At 51.0% G+C, this 12,623-nt stretch overlaps 1 protein-coding gene across 1 annotated transcript in view; it reads right to left on the reverse strand.

Moving 5' to 3' along the window:
- LOC134424504 (hydrocephalus-inducing protein homolog) overlaps positions 1–12,623 on the reverse strand; it is a 36,616-nt gene that overhangs the window by 12,127 nt on the left and 11,866 nt on the right. Inside the window, exons 8-21 of the mRNA XM_063168322.1 lie at positions 10,620–10,745; positions 10,248–10,367; positions 9,979–10,113; positions 9,590–9,789; positions 7,642–7,766; positions 6,867–7,068; positions 6,318–6,501; positions 5,862–5,961; positions 5,253–5,371; positions 3,993–4,216; positions 2,959–3,255; positions 2,231–2,267; positions 1,393–1,493; positions 98–233 (exon numbers count right to left, since the gene is read on the reverse strand). Coding sequence (XP_063024392.1) covers positions 98–233; positions 1,393–1,493; positions 2,231–2,267; positions 2,959–3,255; positions 3,993–4,216; positions 5,253–5,371; positions 5,862–5,961; positions 6,318–6,501; positions 6,867–7,068; positions 7,642–7,766; positions 9,590–9,789; positions 9,979–10,113; positions 10,248–10,367; positions 10,620–10,745 — 2,106 coding nt within the window. The remainder of the gene's footprint in view (positions 1–97; positions 234–1,392; positions 1,494–2,230; positions 2,268–2,958; positions 3,256–3,992; positions 4,217–5,252; positions 5,372–5,861; positions 5,962–6,317; positions 6,502–6,866; positions 7,069–7,641; positions 7,767–9,589; positions 9,790–9,978; positions 10,114–10,247; positions 10,368–10,619; positions 10,746–12,623) is intronic.

Here is a 12,623-nt window from a genome sequence, read left to right on the forward strand (position 1 = left end):
TTGAATAGAAACCAGCAAGGTCTTATCCAAACCCTTTTATTCCCCTAATAACCCCCCCAGTAAAATCTGAGGGGAGGAGATGGATGCAAGGCCAAACCTGAGGGAGAAGACAGTAGCAGCCAGGGAAGTCACTGTCATTCACCAGGGTCACCTTCTCATCATAGAGCACCTTCAGGCAGCAGTGCCCCAGTTCCACGACAGGGTTGAGCACTCGCAGAGTAGGAACGATGCACCTGGGCGAAGAAATGACCCCAGGGGAATGAGAGACACTGGGAGCATGGAGAACTTTTGTCCTCCAAGAGCATGCAATGGAGTGTAAGGTATTTGCAAATCTAACAGAGTAGAGTAGTAGAGCAGTCCTACAGTAGTCCAGAGCTGTCTCAGCAGTGTTGCCCCTTCTCTGCCCAAGGACACTTGCAAGGACTCCTGTAACAGTGCCAGTGGTCCCTGAGCTCTGGGGGAGCCTTTCCAGTGAGGACCAGTGAGGACCAGTGTCCACCAAGGCTCAAGGAACACAAGACTCCAGTGTATCAGTGAAAATGACTCCCTTTTCTCCTCCAGCACTGTTGTCCTGCCTAAAAACTGAATCATCTCTTCCAGCAGTGAAGGGCACAAGGCCCACAGTGCAGGTGATCAACTTCTTCCAGTTCCTAGAGCTGCCTCAATTCTTTCCCCCATGGGTCTCTACACTGACTGTCCCCATTTGTGCTTGCTTTACAAAATGGCAGCCCAGGCACTGACTGGATGGCTCTGCCTGGGAGAGGGAACAGCACCAGGGAACTGCATCCCTCTTGGCACTAAACTGACACCCACAGCAGCGCAGCAGGATGGAATTCTGCTGCAGCAAGAATGACTTTTGGTCTCAGCTCTGAGAACATGACTCAACAGAGCCAGAGGGAAGCAGTGAAAGCTGAGGTGACCTGCCACATCAAGGACTACAGTCCTCTTTGTAAGACCTTTTGCTCTCCCCACTCCTGCCTGGAGCCTCTTCCCCACTGCACACGCACTGCTGAAGGGACCCAGACCCCAGCTCTCAGCAGGCTGCTCACTGTGTTCCAAACCACTGCTGCAGGGTGGTCACAAGCAGCATAAGTTCACCACTTGCAGGAAGAAGGGCAGGCAAGCCTTTGGAAATTTGTTCCAGCTCAAGCACCAAAGCCCAGGCCAACAATTCATGTTATTCCTGCTCCCTTTAGAAAAAGGGCTAGGGCCATGGCTGGCTGTGAGCAGGGGGGTATCTCACTAAGGGCTGCTTTCCTGGCACTGTTCTCATGTCTAGATGGGCAGATCCAGCTCATGAAGCAGCACTTCTCCTTTGGAGCTGCAGCCAGGCAGTGTGCTGGTGCTGGATGCCCGAGCAAAGACAAGCAGGTGCAGGAAAGGTGTTGGTACCTGGCTGTGAGGGGCAGTGCAAACACCTTCCTGCCAACATCTTCCACGTCCAGCACCAGCTCCAGATTGTAGTCCCCAACAGTGTTGGGACACAGGGTGACCTGGCAGAAAAGAAATGAAGTGCAGCAAGTATTTCCTAACTCCCAAAATTCTCATTACCCATGTGTGCTGTCCTCCAACTCCTGTTCCATGGTAGACAAAGGGAGAATTGTCCTTTAATTCTTCTGCTGGTCCATAAGTAGAGCAACAGTCTTTGAGAGTAAAAAAAGCCCTCTGGCAATATGAGATTTGCTAAAGGGACTAATTTTTCACCTGACTACAATGACATAAATGCAGAAGAAGTCTGTTGTCTCCAATGGAACAAGTCCAGCCTTACAGCAGGAAGCTGAGGGCAGAGTGTGGCCCAGCACATGCTGGGCAGTTTGTGGCTGCAGAGTATTTTCTGTCCCCACTGAAGATTCCTGCAGTGAATACAACTCATCTGCTGCCCAGGAGATGAGAAACAAGACCAGGAAGAAAAGAAAACTGCTTTCCACAATATCTCTCTCTTTAACAGCAACTTTCTGTTTTCATCCTTCCTCTGCCCACTTGCAATCAAATAAATTGTTCTCAAAAACACAAGAATGGCTTCAGGACTTGACCATACGGTATTGATCTCAGTGTATGATTTTGGAAACAAAACAGTGCTCCCTGAGGAACATCCCAGGTAAGCCAGCTAGCAGAGGCCTCCCAGCAGTGCAGATCTCTCACTCCCAGGATGCTCCAAGCTGGCACCAGAGCTAAAGCCCTCCCACACTGCAGTGAAGTCTCAGCCCCAGCAGCTGGACTCTTCCCATACCTTGATATCCTGGGATCCCAGGGCACGGACGGTCCCGCTGTGGGGGTTTATGGTAAATTCCTGTGGCCTTATCAGAACTCGAACTTCCTTCCTCCACAACTGGCTGCTGGGTTTGCCTATCTGAGTAGTGCTGCTAACACTGGGCACTCCCAAGCCATCCCCAGGAATGTACAGGGAGAAGCCCATGGGTGTCAGGGAGGTGTTAAACAGGCAACACTTCAAGGTGTGAGGAAAACCTAAGAAAATGACACAAATCCTCATTTAGGCATCAATACCTCGTGATTGCTGGTGTGAATATCCTGCTGGTAGGATAAAACTGTGCTTGGATTTTACTTCTTTGTTATCTGAACTACAGCTCATTGCAGTGGATCTACGGCTTGGCTGGCCAGCTATGTGTGGAGCAGACATCTCCCAGCCTGCTCACCAAGAGTCATTTAAACCCAGATGGGGAGGAAAAACCAACTGCAGGCACAGCCCAGGGCTTCTCCATGCCCATCAACAGTGACTGCAGCAGGGAGGCAGAAGAGGCACAAAAAGGATGTCACGCTCTCAAATGCCACTGAGGTAACACATGCAGACAACATTCAGCAGCACAGTTTAAAGAAACAAAGATTAAAGAGCTGCCCCCAGCTGAAGAAACCTTAGGAATGAAATCAGATTAAGCAGGATGAATCTGCTATTACAGAACCATATTCCTGCCTGGTGCCTTTCTTTATTGTGCCACTTACTAAAAGGGAAACAAGAAGTGGCCAAACAGTGATGCTGACTTTTTATTCCTTTGGTCCTGTTTGATCTCATGATGGCAAAAGGGTACCTGAGGCACCAGCAGCCCTGAATGAACACCCTGAAGAGGCTGTGGTGGAGGAACACGAGTGATGAATGCTCTTATGTTCAAGGGCTCCATTTCAGCACCACAGCAAGCTCTGACACTGTGGTGCCAGCCCAGGGCACACTCACCAAAGGCGATGTCACCGAAGTGCAGGGCGGGCACATCAAAATGGAAAGTGGGTCCCATCACAGAGCCCCTGCAGGGACAAAGGCAGGGAGGCAATGCCTCTGTTAAAGGGAATCACAAAGGGTTTGGGTGTCCTTAGGGAAAGGGTAGATAAATGCTGCTGTCAGAGCCACCCTGGGTTTCAAATCACCCCAGCACCCTGTGCTCAGCACAGCACCCACGGGGGCAGGAGGCAGCCAAAGCAAAGTGCTCAGCAGCTGACAGATGCCCCAGTCCTTGGCACAGTTCCTGCTGCACAGTTCCTGACTCCCACATCAGCCCTTTGCTGGCTGTGCAAAGGAGGCACCAGAGCCCTCTGTGCACAGGAGCTGGGAGCACAGCTTGTCCCCACAGCATGGCTGGGAGAGGGGAGCTGAGGCTGCTGCTGCCCATCTGGCAGGGATTATTCACAGGAGTTTTTACAAACACTGCTGCTGCTGCAGAATGACCCAGGCTGGCCCATCTCCAAGCCCTGGGGGCCTTGCTGGGTGTTCAGGTGGGACATCCCAGAGCAGCTGCTGCCCAAAGCTGATCCATCCCACTGCCTGCAACAGCCTAAGCAGGAGACATCCCTGCAGGGAGGAGTCATTGCAGCTCCTGGGTACCCACACAGGGCAGCAGGCACCCCCACACTAAAGGGATGCCAGAGCCAGAGCCACCTCAGGCAACACCTTTTTTCTCTGCTCCACCACAAAATGAGGCAGATGGAAGACGATTACCCAGAGACAGCTAGAGATGTGCCCAACAAGCTCCCAAAGCCCTCCTCACCTGACAGTGAAGATCACAGGCTTAGGGGATTCAGCCACATGGAAATAGAATTGTTCCTCAAACTCCCCCCGGATGGTGGGACAGAAGGAGACCCGGATGGCCTGGAGCTTCTCTGGTGCCACGATGCCCTCCTGGGGCAGGAAGGTGAAGCAGGAGCCCATGGCTGTGGTTGGAGGGATGAGTTTGAAGGGAGCCTCAATAGGCCCCTTGTTGATCAGGTATGCCTGCAGCAGCAGAAAGGCAAAGTGGAAATACATGAGGAATGTTCCTTTCCTACAGAAGTCTGAGTCACTTTCAAATTAAACTATTAACACCAGTAACAGACAGAAGATGCCTTGTGCTGCTGCATGGCAGAAGCCAAAAATACAACATTGAAATACAGCTTTGTATAGCTTTGGGTGTTTCATTCAAAGCAGTGATAACTTCATATAACCAGAGGCACTCTGGGGTTTTCCCACTGGCAGAGACAGTCCAGTTTGACCTGCAGCACAGAGGGGCTGCTCAGCATCACCCAGTTCATTCACACCTGGCCCTTAGAGCAGCACTGGGCATCACAGCATTACCAGTGACATCACCACAGAGATTTCAAACGTGTCCAACCCCACCATGGGCAGGGCACGTTCAGCTTCCATTGCAGCCCAACCTGTTTACAGCAGGAGTGGGAGAAACCAGAAGCAAAGATGTAGGAAGTTCCTTTGCCTCCTTCCCAGAAACACTTTGCTCTTTCTAGAGCCAGAGGTACATCATGGCTGAGGTGTGGTGAGGGGCTGGTCAGCAAGGGAAACCACTGCCAAGGGCTTTGACCAGCGCTGAGCCAGGAGGGTGGATGGTTTTCCTCTGACTCCCACGAATATGCAGGAGGGACATGGCTGAAAACTGTTTGCAATGGACTTGAACTCAAATGCAGCCAGTTTGTTCCAGCTGCTTTTGGACAGCCTGAGCACAAAGGTGATTGGTGTCTGGGACTGGAACAAAAGCCTCTGAACATGCAGCTTTTTGACCAAGTGTTGGTTTCATGTGTCAAGTGGTTTTGCAGGAAGCCTCCCAGCTGATCTCCAAAGAAGGCTGCCCAAAAGCAGGGCCTGGGGTCTCACGAACAACAGACACACCTTTCTGACCCCATCCAAAAGATCCAGATTCCAAGAAATCCCCCCAAAATTGACCAGCATCACAACTACCCAAGTTGCCAGGAATTCCACAGGTCCACAAGGCTCACTGCTACCCTAGGAGCCAGCAGGACCCACCCCTGGCTTTGCTTACCTCATATCTGTGGGTTACTCTGACAAAAACCTCCCCGATGTTCAGTTCCTCAAAGTGGAAATGGACCCGGGGCCCGAGGCCTTCCCCCATGAGGAGCAGGGGCAGCCTGTTCTCACGGCCTGGGGAGAGATTTCTATTTCAGTACAGGAATTCCTTCTGCTCTCCTGCATTTTCCAGGCTGCCTTAGTGCTAGTCCCTGACTCTGTGCTGCATGGGACCAGCTCCTGATGTCCCAGGAGCAGATAGGGACCCTTCCCTTCCCTCAGGAGATGCAGTACATCCATAGACACCATCCTTTCTTCTACCCCTGTGCTGAGTGTGGAACTTTAGGAAAAGCCAGAAATTTTGTTCTTCCTCCTTCTGAGTGCACCTCAGAGTGTTTTCCCCAAGGGAGGAGAAGCAGACTAAATACAGGCAGCATTCAGAACAGCTGAGAGGGAAAAAATCAAAATAGAGGAGATGCCCTGGAAGCTGCAGGGACAGTGGGCATGTGCCAGCAGGGCCCTGCTGAGCACAGACCCTCCCCAGCCATGGCACAGGAGCCCAGTGACCTGGGGGAGTGTTTGCAGCTGCCTTCACTGCAGAGAGGGGCAGGGGAAGGAGCCGTACCTGAGATGTCACAGTAAACTGTTCGCTCATAGACCTGGGCTGCCTGGGGCGTGAAGAACACGCTGATTTCAGCCGAGCACTTCGGCATGATCTCACCCTCCTAAAGCAGAAGGACACAGCAAAACCTTTATCTTCAGACACCACAATTCTTGTTTTCAACCACAGTCCTGTAAGCTGTTATTTAGAGCATCAGTGACAAGCAAGGAGTGAGTAACACTCATCAATAACACTGAGAACAGAGTTTGGAAGCTTTAGTCAGGCTCCTGCTGCCTGCCAGGAGCCCACAGGGCAGAAATGCTTTTTGCAACCAGCTCTCTGACCTCACCAGAATCCTGATGACTTCTCTCCTGGCACACAAAGCCAGCTGAGGCAGGGATCAGTCAAGTGACCTTAGTCAGGGATGAGGAGGAAGAGGAAGGAGAGAAGCAGGAAGGGAGGTTCTCAGCCATCATTTACCTTTGGCACAAGGGAGAAAATGTCATCGTCTAACAGCATGGGATCTCCTCTGATCTTTGCTACCTCACTCTGGAAGGTGTGGTTGAGAAGAGCAAGGCGTTCTCGGCAAGTGATGTCCACTTCACGCTCCTTCAGAAAACTATACAACTTGTGCCTTTGCTGCTGGTATATCCTGTGATACTGCCTGCAGGCATAGGAAAGACAAACCCAGCAGGTTGTTTAATAAGCCACGTCTTTGCAGAGAGAAGTGGAAGTGCAGGAGCAGCTCCACAGCAAAGGGCTGACCCTGAGCCATGGGGTCCCAAATGGATCAGAGGGTCACTTGTTCACTCCACACTTGCAAGCTCAGGGGAGCTCTGCCACAGCTGAGGGAGAATCCATCAGCCACCTCAGGCAGCTTTTCCTGACACACAACTGCTTGGGGGAGGCAGGAGAGATGGGCTGGTTTACTTACCCAAAGCCATTCAAAAGCACCAGTACCTCTTGAAGCCATTTGTTAGTTTTACCCTTGGGCAAGGAATGTCTCTGAAATGGATCTTTCAAACCCACCTCTGCCTCAGCTGTTCCTCCTGTTCCTCAGTATCCACAGCCTTCCACTGGAAGCGGGCTGTGATGTCGCTGCGGTTGTGGATGAGCACAGTTGCGCTGTTTGACATGGTGATGTACGTCTTCTCCAGGGTCACAGTATTCCTGTCCAGCCTGATGTGGGCATCCACAGCTCTGGCATGAAGGCTTGTGTGGGTGTCTTCACCTGGAACAAAGCACAGGGGAGTCTTTGCTCGCCTCACTGGCTGATGGAAGCACAAGGAACAGAGCACACCACAGGCAGCAGAAGAAAGTGTCACAGCTTTTAGCTGAACGAGCAGTTCCATGGATCAGTCCATGGATCACAAGCTGAGAGCTGCATGTGCACAGCATGACGCCGTCCTGACAACCTGCCAGCATTTCACCCTCTAGAACAGACCCCTACCAAGGCTCCCTAATTTCCAGAGCTTTCAAAGCTTCATTATTCCCAGCCAGCTCCTGGGATTCATCTGGGCTCAGACTTCAAGCTCACCATTCCTGTTGCAGGTGAGCATTTCCCAGGTGAGATGCAAACAACAAATACCAGACATGCTCTCTAGAAATGGCATTTACAAGGAGCTCTACAAGGATCAAGATGACTTTAAACTACATGACTACAAACCAGATGACTAGAACATGAACCCCATGAAAAGTATCATCATCTCCCTCTTGAAACCCACGGCCACACCAGCCTTTCTGCTTAGAGCAGGCTCTGCTCTGAGGGATGCACAGAGTGCCCTGAGCACGGCCCAGCACTCACCTGTGTCGTAGTGCACAACAAGGGACCTGGAATGGTCACCAGTCTTCAGTGGCCGAAATTCCACTGCCACCTCCACGGCGTCACCAACATCCAGAGTTCCCATGGCCGGAGTGACAGAGAAAGGGCTGCAACACAGAGACAGTAGGACTCTTGGTGGAGATTTGGGGACCCTCTTGCAGTCCAGTTCTGCTCACTTGTGCAAGCAAAGAGCAAACCAACCACAGTCAGCAGAAGACAGAACAGACAGGGTCAGAAACAGCCACTGACTCTAGTGTGACGAGATCCAGCCCTCACAAGATCCTGTGGGATGAAATGACCTATCTCCCCCATACTCTGTATCCAGCTCTCTGCAATGAGGCTCAAGGGTCATTTGCATCTTGCTTACCTTCATCAGGCATCAGCTCCCCTTACAGACAGAGCTGGGCAAAAATTATGGCCATGGATACCAAGGACCAAGTACTCCTAACATAATTTAGAAACAGAGCTGACCAGTGAGCAAAGCTGGCAATTTTGTGACCAAGTCTCTCAAAGCACCATTCACCTGCACTTTTGGTAGATGCTGTGTGCAAGGAGGCTGCAATCTGTTTCAAGTCCCATGGTACAGTTATCTGCTACAGTCAAACGTTCTTTTGTCCACTGGTGTCTTAAATGCCATTATTAAATGATTTGATTTTGGGAGAATTGATCTCATTAAAAGCTGCCTCCCACACCAAGGAAGACAGAAAAATTACTGCTAATTGAATTGCCTCATGTGTCCACTAACACTTATTGCAGGAAGAAACCCAAATATGATCTCATCTTAACATCTATTACTTTTAAGTGATGGTCAGTTAATGCTGACGTCTAACAGCATTAACTGTTCTAATAAATTGAGTCTGTTAGGTTATAGCAGTTCCATCTCTGTGCTGAAAAATTCTGTCCAGAGTGAGCAGCTCACAAGCTCCATCTTTCCCTCTGTCACTGCATCTAGGCTCTATTTCATCTACTTCAGTTCAGAAACTCTTTAAATCCCTATCAAGCAGGATCCAACATGCTCTGTAGCACTCAACAGAACTGCTGGCAAGCACATTGTAAAAGGATACCAGACTTTATTGGGGATTTATTTTGGTGGTGACAAAACAAGATCTGGAAATCCCAGAGAAAAACCGTGCATGGATTTACAAGTTCCTGCCTACATGTTTGCACAGTCCAAAGCAGCAGCCTGTTTGAGCAGCATCTGAGGAGCCTGGATTGGAGCTGCCAATAGCTCTGGCAGGCTTTGGTGGAAGCTCCTCTTGGACCCTCATGTTTCACAGCAGAAAAGTCAATTTGCCTTTTGACCTCTGTTTTGCCAGAGAAAAAAACATCAAGGCCACTCAGCTGCCTGAGGTTAGACAGCAGGTCTGTGCTGCATTCCTGACCTCAGCTCCTACACCAAGACCTCTGGGATCTCATAACCCTCAACACACCACCAGCCAACTGAACTGGTTTCCTTGCAGATACGGTATCAAAAATGCATTACCCTCTCCAGTTCAGCCAACAGGAGAAACAGTGATTGTCTTCTGAGACTGGCAGGAACAGCACAGGCTTTCCACAGCACAGCTCATGTTGAGTATTTGATGCAGGGACCACTGGAAAGCCACGTTCCTGTGGCCTCCTAGAGAATGGGTCTATTTGGCTGGCAGTGGTGAGTAAGCATTTCAGAAGCTGCTTGTGCTCAGGAGGGTGCAAGCCAGCTACCAACATGTTCCAGCACCCTCCAGGAAATCTGAGACAGAGAAAGCCCAAAGACTGCATCCTGCTTAAACCATGAGAAGCAACGGCAAACCCCACACGTCCTGCTCACTTCCAGCCAGGGCTGCAGGGCAGCAGCTCTGATGCTCTGGTTCCTTTTGCTGCTCTTTCCCAACTCTGCCATCACCCAAAGGTGACAGATATCCTTTGTACAAGGACAGATGAGCTGCCTCACCTCTGGGTGCTGAGCTCGTAACGAGCAGGCCGGTTTCCAACATTGCGAACCAGCAGGGTCTTCTGGGTCGTGTACTTGACCGGACAGGTGGAGAAGTCCAGCTGGTCAGGGAAGTCCAGGATGGCTCGAGCACCAATGGCCCAAACTGGTACAATGAACTCTTCACTTTCAGTGGTGCAGAGGAGCTGGTGGAAATAATCCTGTGGCAAAAGAAACTGTCTCAGCACAGAGCCTTAATCTCCATCTTTAGCATGGGCAAAGAGTATCTCTCAGTTCTAGATCCTCTGAAACCAAACAGGTCCTCAAAAGCCAGGCCAGATGCCCTGAGTCCAGCCTTGCAGGTCCACTTTCCACTGAAAACAGCAACCTCTTGGGCCCTCCAGACTCACCTTTCTCTGCCCAGGGGTGAAGAGGATGCGGACAGTGGTGTAGAGGCCCGGTGGCACCTTGCGGCACACGTCATTGGGGCCCACCAGCTGGAAATAAGGTGAGCTCTTCAAGGTGACCTTCACCAAGTGAGGAACCTGCAGGAGAGACATGGAATGATGGTTTTGCCACTTGTGATGGCACAGGTGGACATGCCCTGGTGCCATCCTTAACCACCCTTCTCTGCTCTCCTCTTCCAGCACAGCGTTAAACCTCCAGTCCCAGCACTCACCTTGTCCCTGTTCCTCAGAACCAGCGGCACTTCACAGACCTCACCGGGGCTGTAGTTCTGAAACACCACCTCTGGTGGGCAAGGCTGAAACGAGCGCTGCTCTGGGGCAGCTGCTGAGAACTGCAGGGAGAGGCCAGAGACAGCAGAGACAGGTTCAGCTGCTGGGAGGAAGATTCTGCTCTGATCCCCAGTGAAGTGCAGACTCTGGGTGAGCACATCAGCCCAGGCCACGCTGGGCAAACAGTGGCTCCTCCACCTCTGCCCTGGGCTGACCAAAAGCTCCTGGACCAGGCTGAGCAGGCTCAAGCCAAGCTGTTCTTTTGGCATCCTCCTCGATTATCGCATCAAACAGCAAGGGCAGGGAAAGGCTACCTTGTGATGGGAGGTCCCAGGCTTGGCTTGAGGCTGGACAATGGGAGGCAGACTCAGCTTCTTAGCTCTGGCCAGCCTCTGCTTGGTGCTGAGAGACATCTCCTTCTGGAAGGCAGACGGAGTCAGCTGGAAGGCAAAAAAACAGAAAGAGTCTCAGAAATGCCCTTGCTCATGGAGGCTTTTCTTGTTCACTTACTACTGATGAATGATTTGTGATCACAGCCACTATCACAGTTCTGGAAGCCCTGGAAGTTTCCTGCTGAAATGCTTAGCACCAATAAATTAATAATACAGAGTGCAATAAACATACTCCAAACACATGGCTGTGTCCCATAAGTCTCTCTGTGATTTGATGGGACATGGTTGGGGATTTCTGCTCTTTGGGCATTTGTTTCCTCTTACTTTTCCCTGGATTGAGGCAGTGACCTTTTCAGAGAGTGGGGAGGAGCTCTCAGAACTGCCCAAACTCCATCCCTGCACAACACTCAAAACTCACAGCCAGCAGATAACACTGCTGGCTGAGTCCAAGGGAAGCAAGCAAGAAAAGCTGTACCAAGAGTGAGGTGCACAGGAATGTGTCCAAGTTTTAGCTCTCTCTGTCAATTAGCATTGGTTTTCTCTGTGTGGGCTGACAGAGCCCTGGACAGAAGAAAACAGAGGGATCTCCTTGGCAGAGCCTCAGCAGTGGGGCATCTTCAGCCAAGTGAGCTGCAGACAGCAAGGGACCTTTGTGGCCCTGGCTCCATCCAGTGCTGCCTGCAGGGCTGCATCTGTGCCCACCCAGGAGCTGGGAGGGAACAGCTGCCTTGGGAGCTCTTCCAGCTGGGACCAGCCGTGGCTCTCAAGGCTTTGGGCAGAGTTTGAGCTTTCCCCCTCACGTGCCCGGGTGCCCAAGGGCAGGATGGTCAGAGCAGCACAGGTGAGTGCCCAGCCTGACAGAAGGAATGGCTGTGGCAAAGGGGAAGGAAAGAAGCCCATGCTGAGGGCTTCAGCTGTACATTGGTTTCCCTTGGCTCTGCTGGCACAGCCAGGCAGGGCGCTGGGCTGTCCCTGACACATCCCACAGTGTTCCCTACTGCAGCAGGACAGCCCCAGCAACAGGAGCACGGCACAAAGGGCTGGGGAGGGGCTCTGCAGCTTCAGAGCACTGCTGGACAGCAGGGGCAGGGAGAGCAGGGAGAGCAGGGCAGTTCCCAGCCTTAACACAGCCCCAGGGGCTACTCACAGAATCAGCCTTCAGTCTTTCCCTGAGCAAAATACGAGGTGTTGGAGGTGTTGGTGTCTTTGGCACTCCAGAAGCCATTGAGAAGAGATGATGTCACAGAGGAGTGACAACGCCTCAACAGAACTGGAAGGAACAACAAGGGAACTCTGAAAATCCAGAACCCAATTCATGGCAGACTCAAGGGATGTACTGGTGCTAAAGGTTTTATATGATTTGAAAGCAGCTAAGTGCTCATTAGGCAGAAGTAGCTAGTGTTGTTAGGCCTCAAGTGGAATTTTATTGCAACTGTATGGCTATCTTGACAATTTAAAGATTGATTGTACTGAAACCTGGAGCTAAAATGCTGAACATTAATAATGCTTAGAACAAACAAAACTGTAGCTTAAATGTTATTTAAAAACAGCTTGAATGGACTTTCTCTTCTTTAGGCTAAATGACCTCTGCTCTCTCAGCTGCTCCTCACAGGACTTGTGAGAGACTAGAATGTTATGGGTAATGCCTTAAATATTGCTATAAAGGACTTTTTGCCCATTATGACAAAATTGAATAAAGAAGCTGAGACCCTCCCAAATGCACCCTTCCCTGAAAATGCCTCCTGACTGGAACTTGGCACTGGGAGTTAAGCTGCCTAAGGGAACTTGAGACAAAATAAAGCTGACACTATTGTCCTGTTAGCTCAGGTCTGGGGAGAAGTGAACAAGGCTGAGGGAGAAAAATATATCCCCACTAAAGTCAAATCCAGCAGCTGTCCTGAAAATCAGCTCTCTCAGCCTTCAGGC

This window comes from Melospiza melodia, chromosome 13 (genome assembly GCF_035770615.1).
Source record: "Melospiza melodia melodia isolate bMelMel2 chromosome 13, bMelMel2.pri, whole genome shotgun sequence".
In the NCBI taxonomy this organism is placed as follows: Eukaryota; Metazoa; Chordata; class Aves; order Passeriformes; family Passerellidae; genus Melospiza; species Melospiza melodia.